This window comes from Pteropus medius, unplaced genomic scaffold (genome assembly GCF_902729225.1).
Source record: "Pteropus medius unplaced genomic scaffold, Ma_sr-lr_union100, whole genome shotgun sequence".
In the NCBI taxonomy this organism is placed as follows: Eukaryota; Metazoa; Chordata; class Mammalia; order Chiroptera; family Pteropodidae; genus Pteropus; species Pteropus medius.
The window spans coordinates 19,616,679-19,633,353 of NW_024346667.1; the positions used below are offsets into that span (position 1 = coordinate 19,616,679).

General features: G+C 44.3%; 1 protein-coding gene across 8 annotated transcripts in view; it reads right to left on the bottom strand.

Moving 5' to 3' along the window:
• Nucleotides 1-14,586: 14,586 nt before the first annotated feature.
• Nucleotides 14,587-16,675, bottom strand: part of ADRA1A (adrenoceptor alpha 1A) — a 77,752-nt gene continuing 75,663 nt past the window's right edge. For 3 of the 8 annotated variants that reach the window (XM_039876155.1, XM_039876156.1, XM_039876157.1), the window contains one exon: nt 14,587-16,559. Coding sequence is in view for 2 of the 8 variants with exons in the window: in XM_039876162.1 (XP_039732096.1) it covers nt 16,551-16,559 (9 nt within the window). In the remaining 6 variants the exon portion in view is untranslated. The remainder of the gene's footprint in view (nt 16,560-16,675) is intronic. The other 5 variants (XM_039876163.1, XM_039876164.1, XM_039876159.1 and 2 more) reach the window with 3 other exon arrangements.

Genomic DNA, 16,675 nt, shown 5'->3' on the forward strand with positions numbered 1-16,675 from the left:
AGCCTGGACAGGACAGTCTCTTTGTCTCTTTTTTTTTCTTACTAAATATGTGTCATAATGTGACAGGACTCCTCTTGTCCTTCTTGTGGGTAGCAAGCAGTGATTAAATCAGCAACTCTCCAATTACCAGCTAACAGGAGACGAGGGTATTAAGTCGGGTGCTATTTTTGCAAGTAATTAAAAAGAATGTTCCTGAGATGAGTTCTAGGAGAAAAATTTTCTGGAAGCAATATTTACTATCTGAATTTCAAGATCTGAGTCCTATAGGACACTTCCAGCTGCAAAAGGCAAAATCATTTCAATGCCTCCATGCTGGTGTCCGCATGTTATTGGTGTCGCGTCTCTCATTGGCTTCCTTATCAGAAAGTCAGGAAATTGGATTATATCAATTCTCTCATGGGATCGTGGAATTAGTTTAGGGGCTACTTAATGTCGTTGAGCATAGGAGAGTGTTAAATTGACTGTTCTGTCTTTGGAAACTGGGGACCCACGAAATTAAGCAACCATGTGTCCAGAGATGCCCCACATCTAAATATCCTGTCCTGTTTTGAAAACCGCGTGTCCTAATTTTGGAATCAGAGAATATTGTCAACTGTGGGTTGCAAATGTGCTTTTGTAGAGAAGCCACATTAAACATTTTATTAAAAGCTTAATTATACACAGGGAGAATTTTAAAAGCAATGTTTTAATTAAGGTCGCATTTGAGTATTTTGCATTGCAGCAAGTTTCCTTGTTTGCAAAAAAAGTGAGGTTAATTAGCAGCAGAGGAAACATGACTCTGGCATTCAACAGCTGGGAAATTGCGAACAGGTGCTCAGTCTTGCTCTGCCTCAGTTTCCTTATCTGTCAAAGGAGCATACCTACTATGTGCTTTAAAGTTGGCTGTCAAGAGCAGGCTGCGCTGTGTGTGTAACCTACCTGTCACATAATCGTGTTTGGAGTCACAAAACGAATGTCGGAGTTGCTGACTCTTTACCTGGGATATCTCCCGGTTTTAGACCACTCACAGGAAGTCAGCCCCTCCACTGTGCTGTATCGCTAGGTCTTCACACTGCCCTGAATTTTGCTTCTTTCTGGACTTCAAGGCCCCTCGCTTCCCTGTCCTTTCCAAACTTCCTGTGTGCTCCCCGCGTTGGAGAGAGTGGCTCCTTCTCACTTACCTTCCTTCCTTCTCTCCATTCCGAGGAGTAGCTTAGTCTGGTTGGAGAAGTTGGAGACACCAAGCTGGGCAGGCTCAGTTTGGACTTTTTTTTTATCCTGGGAGTACCGCAGTTTCCTCTTGTTCTCGCAGGCTGTGTCATTCCTGGGCAGCACCCCTACCCACGTGCCCTGAGCCTGCGCTGCCCACAGGGTGGCCCCTCGCAAAGCTCATTTGCCTACAGATACAAGCCGTGTGCTCCCACATGAAGCTTTTTCAACAATAAAACTGATAGCGTGTCTTCCAGAAGCGTCATGGCATATTGGTTAAGAGGCTGGTGTCTGGACCCAGCATCTGTGGGTTTGAATCGTAACTCTGCCACCAACTGCTATGTAAATTTTGCAAACCCTTAATTCTTCAGTTTTTCTTCTGTGAAAGGCAGGAAACAATAAAACCTACTTCATGGACTTATTGGGAGTATTAGGTGAGTTAATATACGTAAAACATTTAGAATAATACCTGCCCCCAGTAAGTAGTCAACGAGTGTTAACTAATTGCCACTCTTTGGTTATATTTACTGGTTTCTTCAGGCCCTGCTCAGGTGGGTGCTGGGCCCCTCAGAGACCTGGTCCCAGACCGTCCTCTTCCACAGGTCCCCCAGAGCTGCCGCTGCTCCTGAGCCAAGGCCTCTCCTGACCATCCACCTGCCTGGCTATAATTCCCATGAATTTCTGCTTAAGTACTTGTGCATTACTTTCCTAGTTTTTAAATAGATTATTCTCTCTGTTGGAGAAGAAGAGAACAAAATGGAAATTGAGTGTCTTTTCCTCTGTCCTCAGTTATCAGTGAACCATTCAGCCAGGCCGTGGGCCTGTCCCCTGCTCACCTACATTATTGATGCAGAGAGAGCTAGTGCTCACCTTCTGAATTTCTTGGCATGCTTCATAGACTTGTGCTTGCTTTGGATTTCAACCTTCAGGAAACTGTTCTTGCAGATATGAGCCCCCGTTTGATAATTATCTTTGGTTAGAGACCCTTTGTTAAGCTTCTTTAAACACTGAACTCTTTGAGGAAATATCTCACTCCCAACAGCCTTTTACCACCTGGTTCCCTCCTTCTCCTGAGAAACCTTAACTGACTGACCGCTATGTGCCAGGTCTATGGGAAGGTGAGATACTCATTGCCCCAGAAGGATATGTAATTCAGTGGTGCTTAAACCCTGCTACAGGGTGTAGAGACCCTTCAGGGGTCACCAGAGAGAGCGTGTGTCTGGTGGTGGCGTCTTGGCGTCTGAGTGGTTGAGGTTTTGCCCTACTCCTTACACCAGTCCAGAACTGCGTGCTTTTCTTTGTTTTGCATATTGGGCTTCTGGGTAAGAGTCCAAAGGAAAGACTGCACTTTAAAAAAAAAAAGTTTGAAAACCATTGACCTAATTTTTCCCACTAAATTTATTCAGAATGACTTTTTATAGTGGTTCAACCCTCCCAGTTTGTGTTTGGCTAACAGGATTACGGAGCATCTGGCCAAGCCTTTGGCACCAGTCACCCGCAGAGTCAAACAGAAGGGTTCTCTGAAGTCATCCCCTCAGCCGAAAGGCTTGCCTCTGTGTTTGAGAAAGACCTGTGGTGGTCTAGGCTAGTATTATTTGAGGTAATAAGTAAGTAACATGGGATTTATTAGGGGAGGTACCACACATAAGTTGACTACATAAGCCATCTCTAAAGAATTCCAAAAATATTTTAAACAGTGGAAATACCATTAAAATAAGTTTATGGCTCTTAAAAAGGCTAGACGTTCTAAAATAAGCTCTCTAAGTCTTTTTGTAGGACTTATAATATCAAACTAACTTTCCAAAGAACAGGAGACTGGACTTGGCTTATTAACTTTGTGGGGGTGTTCATTAAAGCAAAACCTCACAGATCTAAGGTAACCAGGGATTGACCAATTGTTCAGTGACTCACCTCTAAAAATGCATCTAATGTAACCAATCAGAATATCTGGTTCATTCTGCTATTTTAAAGAAATTTAAAGGACCCATATGTTTGCATGTGCATAGAGTATTTCTGTAAGATGCCCTAAAATGTAAGCTTATGGGTCAAGTCTTTTTTCCCCCTGCTCTGTTCATTAATGTATTGTGAGATGATGCCTGATATATAAGAGGTGTTCAATAGATATGTGTTGGATGGATGAATTTACTAGAAAATGGTAAAGGTGGTTACCTCTGGGGACTAGAACTGGAGGTTGATGGAACCCTTGCTTTCTAATTTATACCTGTGTGTGGTGTTTATGTGGGGAGGGCGGGAAGAACATCTGCTTCTATCCTTTGCCCGTAGAGAGGAAGAAGCTGCCCTTGTTTCACTGTTGTCCTTTGTCCTTATGACCCCCCAGTTCCCACTGGCCAGACTGAAGAGAAATGTGTATTTTAGCCGGCTGTTCTTGGACCTCATATACCTAGCGTGCAGGATTCCACTCTTCCTCGCCCATTTCCCATCTCGCTGCATTATGATTGGGGCCTCACTTCCAAAAATAGTTATGGCCATAATTATGCTCTCGATTTCAGATTTCCTATTGGTGTCTGGCTCATAGAGCTGGGTGGCTGGGGATGTCGGAGTTTGCTCTTCAAACATGGACATTTTAGAATCAAGCAAGTGGGTATGAGAAACCTTTAGCGGAAACAGAGCTCTCCTGGGGATTAAAAAACATTGTCCTTTGTTTCCCTTTGGTTCTTGTCTCATACATATAGTTCCTGCAAAAGAGAACTGCAGGCTGGGTTGGTAGCACTCAGAACCCCAAAGTTTACCCCAATCCCACGATGCTGTGGCATTCTTACTCACTCAGTTTAATATGTGCATATATTACATTTGCAAAGAGCATATGTATCAGAACACAATAACAAAATGAGGAGGGAGCATGGGGATAGTGATTTTTCTGTCCATCCGCACAACAGAATAATTATTTTTTGTAAACTCTGTTGGAGGCAATTTGCATTTATAAACAGGAGAGAGAATAATCGTTGGCTGGCAGAAGGACTTGGCATTAAGAGGCTCTTTGAAAAAATCGGTTTATAGAATCTTTAAATACTTTGGTTAAAGTAAAAATACAAAGAAACAGAATTGTCATTGAAAAACTTTGGAGTCTGAAACAGAGACTAACGAATTTGATGAGGGCGGGGGCGACGGGTCAGTGCTGTGTAATGTCTGAGAAAGGATCGACATGCTCCACACATATTTCAGAAGAGTTGTTGCCCTAGGAACTGAGTAAAGATGAGCCCTTTTGCTATTCTGAGATAGTTTCTGCTTTGTGCCTATATTAATGGTAACAATAATAACAACCATAGTAACTGACTGTGATCAAAGCACAAGGAATTCTTTACGTGTATTAATCCAATGAGGAACGTACTATTGTTAGCCCATTTTACAGATGAAGAAATGAACTCAGAGGTGGGCTTAGGCCACACACTACTAAGGAGAAGGGAGGGGTAGTGTGCTGAAGCTGGCTCGTAAAGAGCGATTGTGTATATCTCTCCTTAACACCGTGTTCAGTGACGTCATGTTGGCCGCTCGATATGGGTCACTGTCAGAGAAGTTACACCACAGGAATTGACAAGTGCCATAAATTCTGTGTTTTTTGTTTGCTTAATTTTTTCCCAGAGAGATGGTTGCTGAACATTTAGCTGATATATCACTGGTTAGGACTCAAACCCGGGGAGTTTGTTTCCAGAGGATTTTGGCAGAAGTGAATGCTTTCTTGCCAAATTATTGATAATAGTATCATAAGTTTCCTTATTGTGCGAGCCACTTTTATTTAGGTATTCTGTTACTTCCAACCAAATGCACTCTAACTGATTCCTAGCATTTTCTTATTGGATTGTGAGGATTAAATGAGATGATGTATTTGAACCAGTTGGAACAGGGTTTTCCATGGTAAATATTAGCCATGGAAGAATTCACAGCAGAGATGTGGCCTAAATGTCATTATAGCCATCTATTTAAAATGATTTCTCTACTTTCATAAGAAGCAGTGAATGGCGACACTGATAATATCTTCACCTTCTCTCTTTTCCAGAGTCTATATCCTCAAGTGAAAAATAAATGAGTTAATAAGAGAAGTCACCTGCCGCTGCCTCTAAACCTGATACCGCAGTCGTACTGGGCTCCTACCTGAGCCCTGAATGTTGCCAGCCAGCATACCTTACGTACTATCTACCCTATTCAGCAGGCCAAAGACACCAGCTCTCCTCGCTGAGCTGCCCACTCCACTTCTCAACAGACATATTAACAACTTCTTGTGGTTGAAGAACTAGGGCATTATGTATTTAAAGAAAGAGGTTTAAAATATTTTATTAGAGAGCGTAGATCAATATTGAGTAATACTTAAATTTTATGGCATCCATATTTAGAAGAATAATGCTTATAATTTGAACAGTCACTTTTTTAAACAAATAAAATATATTCTTTTTTAACAGTGGGTTGCATGATCCATAAAGTATATTTTCAACAATGTATTCATCATGTTAGTAATATATACATTAATTTTCTTCAAAAAAAAAAACAAAACAAAACACAACCAATGTGATTCTTCACCACATCACATCATAAACAAATGGATCTGTAAAAATGGCATATAGAAAATTCGGAAACACTTAAACAGCACATCCCAAAGATATTGAGTTCATTTAAAAGGAATTAAATGCTTTAGAAGCTATTGCAGTCAGCCTGGGTGTCATATATATGCGTCAATACAAAATGTTGCAGCAAATTCAAGTATAACAATTCACACGAATAAGCATATTTTTCTGACTTAGGAGAATATTCTCCCTCTTATAGCATAGAACACATTCCAAATCTTAGCACGATACAGAGGAACTTTGTTTGTACCATGGAGGGAAAGGTGGTAAGGCCGCCCAAATATCAAAACCCGGAGAAGGAAGGCGTGGTTCACAAACAGGACATAGTTAGCAGTTGTACCTCACAGAGATCTTATTTGCCGCCACAATCATAATGGTTATAGGAAAAGCACAGCAGCTAAAATCGGCTAGTCAGCCCACATTTGCTTCTCTGGCAATGTGGAAATGCCGTGTTTGTATTTTGAACAGATTCAATAAGAAGACAAGCAGAAAAGCTGCAGTAAGCCAGGAAATGTCATGGGATTCATGTTTTAATGACATCGGCTTTATTTACTAAAATAGTTTTAATTTCACAGACTAGACGAACCTCTAAATTTGTTTCCCTTTGCCCCAGCAAGTCACGCCCTCCCTAATTGTTCATCGGTTGTCAAGGAGTAGCTCCAAGGCCTTTGCTTTTATTTCAGTTTCTCCCACCACCTCTGCTGCTCTTAGTCTATAATAAATTACCAGGTAACCTTTCTCGTATTGTACAGAGCGTACGATACTGACCCTTTCATGATGGACGATGTGAAAGCTGTAGTGATCCAATTATTTTCTGCATTTATTTATTTATTTATTTTTGTGGGGGAGGAGGGATAAGAAAAAAATCTCTCTTAGGACTTACTGTACAACGCTTTCTTGAAAAAAGCAATTCCTCAATTTTAAGAACACCAAATTACATTGCGTAAGGTTTGCTTCTTAAGACTTCCAAGCCTTTGGTTATTCTTATGGCTTAGCCTCTTCATGTTCGAGCAAATATTTCTTTGAATGAAGAGAAAGAAATAGACTTTGTTTTGGGTTAGCCATCTCATCGTAATGCTGCGCTAAGCCTCGAGAATCAGAAGACTGAGAAACCAAGACCTTTCCATCTTCAGCCAAGCCAAACATGGGAGCTCTGTCAGGAGAGCCCCTGGACTCATCATCATTTGCTGGCACTTCCTTGGTTGTTGCTTGTCTTAAAAAAAGAGTGAGAAGAAAAGCAGGTGTGGTTTGCCCGCCGGGAATGTGAGGGATGAGGGCCTTCAAAGCCAAGTGGCAACCCTGATAAGCAAGGCCGACTTCCTTCTAGGTCTTGACCGTCTAGGGGAGAAGGAAATCCCAGCACATGCCTGCAGTTTGCAGCCCCTGGGCCTTTGCACATGTTCATTTCTGCCTTGCTCTAAACAGTTCTTTCTGTCCCACTCCATTTCGTCCTCCAGGATCCAACTCAGAGGTCACCACTTTTGAGAGAAGCCTGACTCTGAGGCTGGGCCGGGTGTCATCCACCAAACTCCCATGGTACTGAGTGAATATTCGTGTCACAGCGCGTACCACGCTCTACTGTAATTGTTGGCTTGGCCGTGCTCTCCGCAGACCATAGGGGCCTTGAAGGTGAGGGCCATATGTTCACCGTTGTTTTTCTCCACCCTCCGGACCTGTGCTTGGAGCCTCACTGATGTTGCAGATGGATAAATGAGTGAGAGGGCCGCTGTGTGCACCGGCAGCTTCCCTCGGAAGAAAGCGATTTTGTTTTGCAGTGTGACTTTTTCTACTTCTGTGGATGTCCTAGAATTTGACGGATTTGACGGACATGAAGGGAACTTTAGTGTTTAACTTTTAAGAAAGCAACAGGGGAGGTTGTACTAAGCCGACTCTCAAAAAATTGAGCTGTTTGTCTCCCAAACCTGTTTTCCCTTTTTTTTTACACTCACAGTCCTTAAATCACTTTTGCCCTAGTGTTGACAACAGTAGAATGTCAAATTTGTGTCTTAGATGAATGCTTGGTAAAGAAGTAAATCCATGTGGCAGGGAAGACACACAGGCTCCTGAATTAGATGCAAAGAATGGTGGTAGCCGGAAAGGGGGCTGGGCCGGATATCCTTCTTCAATGGGTCATAAGTGCAGCATCGTGGACATGAAGCTGCCTTCGTGCAGTGGGTGTATGTCCCCTCAAAAGTCAAGCAGATTGATCTTTAATGAATGATATTAATACTTTTAATATACTAGGCATCACGCATCAACATGACCAAAATTTTATCCTTCTGAAGAGTAAGAATTTTTACTCCAAATCCAGTGTATCCATTTTCATAAGTTCAGACTTGGTAGAGCGGGTTCTTTGTAAATCGAGGCCCACACATTTCCCTGTTCGCCAGCCCCGTTGCTTTCTGCTTCCTGTGAGGTGACGCTCTGCTGTCCTTCTCCCAGCACCGAAAGAACAGAAAACTCTTCTTTTTAATTTGGGCCACTACCAACTCGCTCACCTTCGCCACAACTCTGCAGCTGCTTCTCGAAACCCAGGAGATTGAACTAGACATAGACCGTGTTTATACAAAGCAGATTTGGGCCAGAAACCTCATCCCCTAAAATGACTTTTCCCCTACGTTTAAAACAAGTTTGAGATCCTGAGTCACGAGAGATCATTTGGCGGGGAGATGGTGTCAGGTCCCTGCCAAACACAGCCTTCCGGTGTGGCTGACTGCCTTCAGCAGACTGAGTCACGATGAGCTGGGCGTGTGCTACGGACTTCCTGTCAAGCCACCTGACCAGAGGGTCCTGGAGATCATTTGAAGGGGTCTGCAGAAATGTCAGGCTCTCACAGGCAGCACTTGAAATTGGAACTGAGACTGCGAGCTGGTGTTCCCGTGATATTGGTTTAAATTCCAGCTGAAGTTAAAACTGCTTATGGATCATGCCTAGGAATTTGTTGTTTTGTCTTGTAAACACTTACTCCTGACAGTTACCCAGGCCAAGCATGGCCTAGCCCTATTCACCAAGATGATTCTAAACCCAAGCTTTGCTTCAAATGCTCTAGTGTCTTCCCGTGGTCAAAATTATTTCTTTCTCATACTATTGGTTCTACCAACACACACACATCTTTTATATAATGACAGCATTCTATACAGTGTCTTTCAAAAAACAGCTATGATAACAAAATACTTCCTATGCCAAGTAAGTAGTCAAGGCAAAAAAGATCACAAATGCTGGTCCTGCTACCCTTGTCTGGGAGCTTGGTGGAAAGCTTCAGAGTAATACGATGAGTCTGATTTTTAAAAATTAAAACAAATGTCCTGGCGGGGTTATTTCTAACCCAAAGAAAATTGCACAGTGGGGTGGAGGGAGGAGAAATAACTAGAACTTGGAACTCAGTGCCTAGCACCCTAAATCTAGGAATGATAGCACCTAAACAATGCTACAACACCCCCATTTGGTACTTCCTTTCTAATGACAAGGCAGTTTGTGTCTTGGACTGGTGATGACCAACTTTTGGAAATTTAACGAGGAGAAAGAGCGAAGGAAACAAAAAGACTGATTCTGTTGTTTCTTGCATGTGGTGTTTTCGGTGCTTTAAGATCCCTTAAAGGTGATCTAATTTATAATAATGTTTTATTTGCATAGCATTTGGGAGGGAACATGCAGAGCGGGAAAGAGTGCTAGCATTTCCTGGGACCTACTATGACTTCATGCAGTTAACTCCATTCCATTTGCCTATCCCATTTCACAGGCAAGGAAAATGGGACCGAGAGAGGCCGAATGACTTGTCCAGCATCCCTTAGTTAGGTACAGAGATGGGGCCTGAAGTGAGGCCCAGGCCTGTGGCTCCCAGGCCACTGCTCTTCCCAAACATCACTCACAAGACACCACGAGATCCTCTCCTATGACTGGCTCCGGGTGAAGCTGGTAAGGTCAGGCTGAGGTTCAGCAAGCTGGGTGGCCAGCACAGGTGAACTCCAGGAAGAGGTAAACAGAAATCTTTCTCTTTTCCTTGAAGTCCCTACAAAAGTTACCGTCTTTGCTCTTCTCGGACCCATATCACCGTACGAGTTCTCTGTGAAAACATTTCTTTTGTAATGGAACTGTAAGATCTTACATTTTACCATAGCAAAATGTGCAAAGGGCTTGGCACATAGTAGATGCTCCAAAAATGTGTTTTTTACAATTTCAGCTTTATCTCTGAATCCTTCACCACGGTGCATCATCTGGAGTGGACTCATTTCGTTGTCTGCAATGTTGGGTTAAATAGGTGCGCACTGCTTGTGACTTGTTATGCCCCAGAGACAAAAAGAGCTATTTTCCACATCTGATGAGGATAGTATGTGTTCGGATTCAGGCTTTAAAGGCTGAAGCAAAATTTCTGTTGCAAAATGTCAGTGCACATGTGCGTGCTGAAGTTTAGGTATTGGGGTTGTGTGTAATGTTCCGAATAGGGAGGCAGGGGGTCTGCTGAGCTGCTGGAGACAACAGCAAGCATGGGACCCCACTTACTTTTTATTCAATGGATCCCCAATGAATGTTTAACCCTTTTAAGAAAGTATATAGAAAACTAACGACAAATCGTTATTTAAATATTTGTCATACTTGCTTGTTTTGCTCTTAAAAATACTTCATTGGCTTACTTTTTAATAGCCTTCCTATTTGTCAGACTGAATCTGGCATCCTTATTTTTGATTAAAGCTGCTCGCTTGCCTCCCCATTCATCAATGCTTCCTCTTTCCCTGCTCTTTACAATGACTGTCACTTCTGCTATGACACAAGGGCTGGGTGAAAGAGGCACTGAACCCAGAAGCATTCATTCTGATGCTCAGCTTTTGATTAATGGGCCAAGGGCCTTCCAGCCCTTGAGACTTTAATTACCAAGCTGCAGAGCTGAAATCTTTTCATTATGAAAGATAAGGCTGGGTTTAGCAAAAGAAATGGGGACCACAGTGAGGAAGAGAGACAAGTTTTTTTTTAGTGGCTAAATCAATAAACCATTGCTACACTCATTTGAACATGTTTTTGGATGGTTTTGGCTTAAATATATTTAATACTTTTATAGGCCCTGCCTTTTCACGTGATTTTTCCTCTTGTAATTTCTAGATTGGACTGAAGCTGGTGAACCACATTATTCTAGACAACAAGGGGGTTCCCTTATGATAGACCAGAAACACTTCCAATATGGGAGTCCCTGTGGGGGTGGGGGCGGGGCGGGGGAAAGGGACAGGAAACCAAAGCAGCATTATTCTTTGCCCAAAAAGCAAGACAAAGACAGCAGATGCTCTGCAGTTAGAGCAGTCTCGATTCTTCCACATGAGAATAAGTGCTCTTTGCTTCTCAGCAGAAAGCAGGCAGAAGAGAAGACATCGCTCTAAGGCAGTCAGGGAAGCACACCATGTGGCAGTACATTTGTCTGTGATGAGGGGGTCGGGCTGGTTGAAGAAACAGAAATGAGACAGAATTTTTGAGAGAAGCAAGGTGACCAGGCCAAGATACCCTAAGACCATGCAGAACGGGCAGCAGCACCAAGAGGCAGGTGGAGCAGAAGCTAAGACTGTACCATCGTAGTCACTGAGGGCTTAGGCAGTCTAGTGTGAGGCCGACTTCGGAAGGTCTGAATTCAAATGCCTTTCATTAGGAAATGGCCATCTACATCCTCATAGCCGATGTGGTTAGCATAGCTTCCTCTCCTCTACTCTCTTAGGCTGTGAGACAAAGGAAGGCTTTTAGCACCCACTTTCCAAGCTAATCCTGACGTAAGGTGGATGTCACTGAAACAGCATGTCCTCTCCCATTGCTGGATTGGGACCCCATCCTGCCATGTGATCACAGCCTCCCATGTGCTTCTTTCTGACCCATCTCCCAGGACTAGGTTCTGCCATTGGTTCCTGATCTCATCTTGCTGATTCACCTTGATCTCAGGGTCTGGGATCTGTCTCATTCAGTGATGGAGTTTTACTTTCCTGGGTACAGATGTCTCTTGGGGGATCCTGTGATCTGCCTGACTCATGATGGTACTAAGCTGGGATCCCCACTGCTGTGCTCTGCACCCCTGATGAGAATCTCCCCGTAACTTTTCAGAAGCTAGTGAGTCACCTGGTATTGGAAGTCCTGGCAGGTCGTCTGGTACCTTTAGACCAGCCTGTGGATCTGGTCTCCCAGCCCATGCTTATAACTAGTGCTTGGCTTTTGTCCCTTGTTATTCTTCATCCTCTCCTTCTTTCTCAGGAGGGGTCCTGGTCCTTAGATATGACCACCCAGGGCGGAGGACTGCTATGGGCAAACAAAATAATATGACAGTTCATGCCCTCCAGTTGCTGAAAAGACAGCACCTATACAGGTACAGTGTACAGTATGTTTTAAAGTGAAAAAATGGATATACAGAAAGATTACAATAAAGTGTACAAAATTAGTTTCCAAATGCGTTTTATAGACGATTGCTATAAGAGCTTGGAGAAGTTGATCAAGAAGGGCTGAATTTGACCTTCTGGTCTAGGAAAAGAATTGTGGATAAATTTTTATGAGCTAAAAGGAGAAAGTGAGAGAAAAGTGTTATGGCCTGAATTGTGTCCCTTAAATTTCGTACATTGGATTCCTAACTCCCAAGACCTCAGAACGTGACTATATTTGGAGATAGGGCCTTGAAAGAGGTAATTAAGGTTAAACGAGGTCATTAGGGTGGGCCCTGATCCAATCCGACAGGTGTCCTTGCGAGAAGGGAGGGTTACGTCACAGACACACAGAGGGAAGGCGATGTGAAGACACAGGAAGAAGGCAGCCATCCACAAGCCAAAGAGAGAGGCCTCAGAGAAGACCACCCTCACTACACCTTGATTTCAGACTTCCAGGCTCCAGAACTGTGACAGAATACATTAAGTCACCCAGCCTGTGGTCCTTTGTTATCATAGTCCGAGCGCACTACCATGAGGCAATCACAAATGTGTGGGGGCCGTGTCAGCAGAAGCAGGAGCACGTTTGGGAGGGGAAGACCCTTTGCTTGGAGTTGAAAGGCTCCAGTGCAAGGATATGATAAGAGGATAGAGGGGGCCCGCGAAAAAGTTCCAGGAGCAGATGGACCTGTGGGGCAGGGACAGGGAGCGGGAACACCCGGAGAGAAGGAGCAGCTTCACCCAGCGGGCTGTGCCTCCTGAGGGGTTAATCACTGCTTAGTGCTAACACGAAACCAAGTTTACTCTACAAGGTTAGTCAAGGCTTGAGGAAGATGGAAGGGAAAAAAACCACAGAAGCAAGAGACAACGGGTAAGGAAGAAGAGAGAGAGAAGGTGACTTTGTGGGGCTCGGGATACTGTCAGAGGGCTTTAAATTGCCAGGGTGTGAGAGTGGCAGCTGATAAGCAGAGGTGCACATCTGGGGAAGGGGGCAAATACCACTCCACTCCTGACCACCAGCTCGTTCTGAATGTGGCTGCACACGTGCTTGTACCCTTCATTTGGAGCTAACAGTATAAGAACAGAAAGAGAGCCATATGGCCGAGGGTAAAAGTCCATGGAGAGGCCCCTGCGTGCGCCCTCACCTTGCAGGCCTGTCTCCTGCCCTGGGCTGACTGGAGGCTGAGCTCGCTGTGCCAGCCTGATGCCCGAAGCGGGGAGGGGATGGGGGTGCCGAGGGAAGCCCCGCCTTGTCACTCAGGCCTACACCTGGAACACTGTGCCCCACGGGAACTGGCACCCACTGGAGAAAGCATCGGCCATGGGCTAAATCTGGCTCATGCCTGTGAACTAGGAATGATTTCTACATTTTTAGAGGATTGTCCCTTCCCTCCCCCGCAAAGAAAAGAAAAAAAGAAAAAGAAGACGATATGACAGAAACTATTTGGCCCACAAGAAGTGAAGGTGAAGTTATGGAAAGAGTGGAAGAAGTAAGGAAAAGAGGCTGGAAAGAAGAAAGAGAAAGGACCAAGACAGACAGGACAGGAGAAGGGAAGAGAAGCTGCCCCACTGCGGTGGCCCGACCCTTCCTCTTTCTGCCCAGCGTAGGCAGTGGCACTATTACTGGCCTCGATCCTTCCAGGTCCTTCCATATCGCTATGTTCTGCACCCACTACCATCCCAGGCTCCGGCTCAAGCCGGCCGGGCCCCAGGCCACGAGGACATCTCCCTTGCCTTACTGCCTGTCAGCACTGGAGAGAGGACAGGAAAGGAGGTCCCGCCAACAAAGTGCTGGCTCCGAGGAATAAGGCTTCGTCATCCCCAGGGAGGGCTAAACGTTTTCCTATAGTAACATCATTTTGAATCTAGTTAGGTGATCCCTGACTTAGACAAAAAGGAGAAACAGGAAAAGGAGAAAGAGAAGAAACCCGTGAAAAACTAGTGTTTGTCTGTGGGAAGACGGCCCTGCCCTCAGCACCTCTTTCTGTGCCCCACTTCGGGGCTAGGGGGCTCCAGGGCACGCCCTCCAAGGCCCCTGGGCAGCGGACTGTGCTTGGGGGGCCTTCCTGGGGAACCGCGTGTGGCCAGAAAGCATGTGGGGGTGAGCAGGCTGTAGGGGGCCGGGAGGGACTTCACATTGGCCCTGGTCAAATGGCACCTGCTGGTTGTCACTCTGAGAGGTGACCAGGTTGTGCGGGGGGATATCACTGATGAGGTGGTGAGCTGAGAGACCCCTGTGGACTGCCCTGGGCTCTGCTGACCCGCCTGTTCTACAGAATACAGAAGTGGGAGGGAGTGGTGGGTTTCCCTGATGCTTATGTAGAAAATCACTGATATACCAAAGTGTATCTTTTTGGTGGAAAGGTCATATTAGCAGATTCCATCTGTGAATATGAACTTGTCACTTTACCTAACAACTTGAGCGGGTTGGGAACATTAAGGTACTCAAGTGGAGATGTGTCTGTCCATGGCATAGTAAAAAAAAAAAAAGAAAAAAAAGAAAAAGATGCTTGTATGTTGAACGTTAAAATCCACTGCTTAGCCTTATCTGAATAGACTAGGGATGGCAAATAATGGCCATGGGCTAAATCTGGCTCATGCCTGTGAACTAGGAATGATTTCTACATTTTTAGAGGATTGTCCCTTCCCTCCCCCGCAAAGAAAAGAAAAAAAGAAAAAGAAGACGATATGACAGAAACTATTTGGCCCACAATGCCTAAAATATTTACTATCCAGTCATTTAGAGAAAAAGTTTGCCAGCCCCTGGTATACATTAATTAGATCTTTATTCTTTGGTTCATCTGGAAGCATCTTTCCCTTCCCTCATTTATAATAATAAATGCTTCTTGGAAGAATGCATTCTTGACTTGCCACAGATGAGCTTGGAATACACCCAGTTTAAAAGCTTGGGACTGTATGTGCCTCTGTATTTTTTTGTGCCAAGCGCATCCTGGTGCGGGAGAGAAAGTGAGTGGCTTGCTGATGGTGATGGTCAGGGCATATACAATGACCCCTGGGGTCCCTGGGAAAGGAGTGTCCTGAAACTCCCTTTGAGACCTTTGCATTCTTGAGGTCCTCAAGGTGTCAATCACTGCTGGCTTTGCTTTACACGTCACCCTGTAGGGCAAGCCAAGAGCCCCCTAACCTGCTTATTTCTTTAGCTCTATTGCTGCCTATCTAGGGAGAAAGAGCAGAATTACATTGGCTTGTCTTTTAGCCAATGAGAGAAGCATAGATAAATATGCACTCGGCTCCTAGAACAATCTCGTACTGCCCAGCTGCTGGCAGAACTGTAACAGGAGAGAATGTACCTATTGAGCTGAAAATACAGATAAGAGATGAATGAGTGAAATATGAAAGTCAGAGTCTCAAGAAATATAATGGACCTTGGGGATGTGGAAGCTCATGAGAAAAGGAGTTAGAGGCTGGATTTGGGGCTATTAAAGAAATCCTTAAACCTCTCCCTACCTGCTCCCCATTTCTTCACATGCTAAGTACAGATAATCTATGTTATGGAATAATACTCAGTAATGACTTGAGATAATACTTTAACAAGTGTAAAGTATTGTATAGATAGAAGGAAATATTAAGCTCACATCAAGATTTTCTGTCTTCACTTCTTTAATATTTTATCCGAATGCGCCTACTCTATTCAGGCTTTTTAATAGTGCTTTTATTATTTTTTCTTTCCAAATACAGTATAAATTTGCTCTTAGATTTTTTTAACCTAATTAAGTCTGTATTTCTCATAATCATTTCCAGCTTATAACGTGGCAATATTAACTACGATATGGGGGAAAGTAATGTGATAACACCTGAGCCACATGAAAAGGGAAGACGAGTACTTTGTCTTTGGAAATGCATAAGCATCAGCTTTAGGGCACATCCTTGCTTATCAGTTGCAGCAATGTATTTCTGAAACATCCATCCTGCTCTGAGCAATGTCCATGGTAAGCCTTCCTCCTCCTTCTCAACAGCCTCTACCCCAACTTCCATAATCTTCCTTTTAGGTGAGAGACTCAGTAATCCATGTCGCAGGAGCAAAGGAAAAATGGCATTTTCCTGCACAGAGCAGATCAGGTCCATCCTCAGCCCCGTGACATTTGGGTCTGGGGGATTATGAAAGAGGTAACACTGATGGGAGCACTGGCCAGGGGCTGGGTGTCCTCTGCTGAAATCCTGACTTGCTGTTGCCAGCCCAGCCCCACAACAGTCACCTTCACTCACTCATCTTGCACGGACTTTGGAGGCCAGGAGGCCACTGTAGCCATTGCTTTTTGAAGACGGTGGACCCCACAGCAGCCTGGGCTCAGCCCTGCTCCACAGCACAGTTTGTAGTCAAGGAGCAGATGCCAATGGTATTCCAACTGGGTTCAACTGGAGCTGTGTTCGGGTGGTTTCATGGTTAAAAGTCCTAGTAGTGTAAAAAGAAATCAGAGTAACAAGTGAGCATATCTCTCATGTTGTCTCCATGGTTACCACCTCTGCCTTCTTTTTCATCACCCTGATTTTGCTTGCAGAGTTTACCTT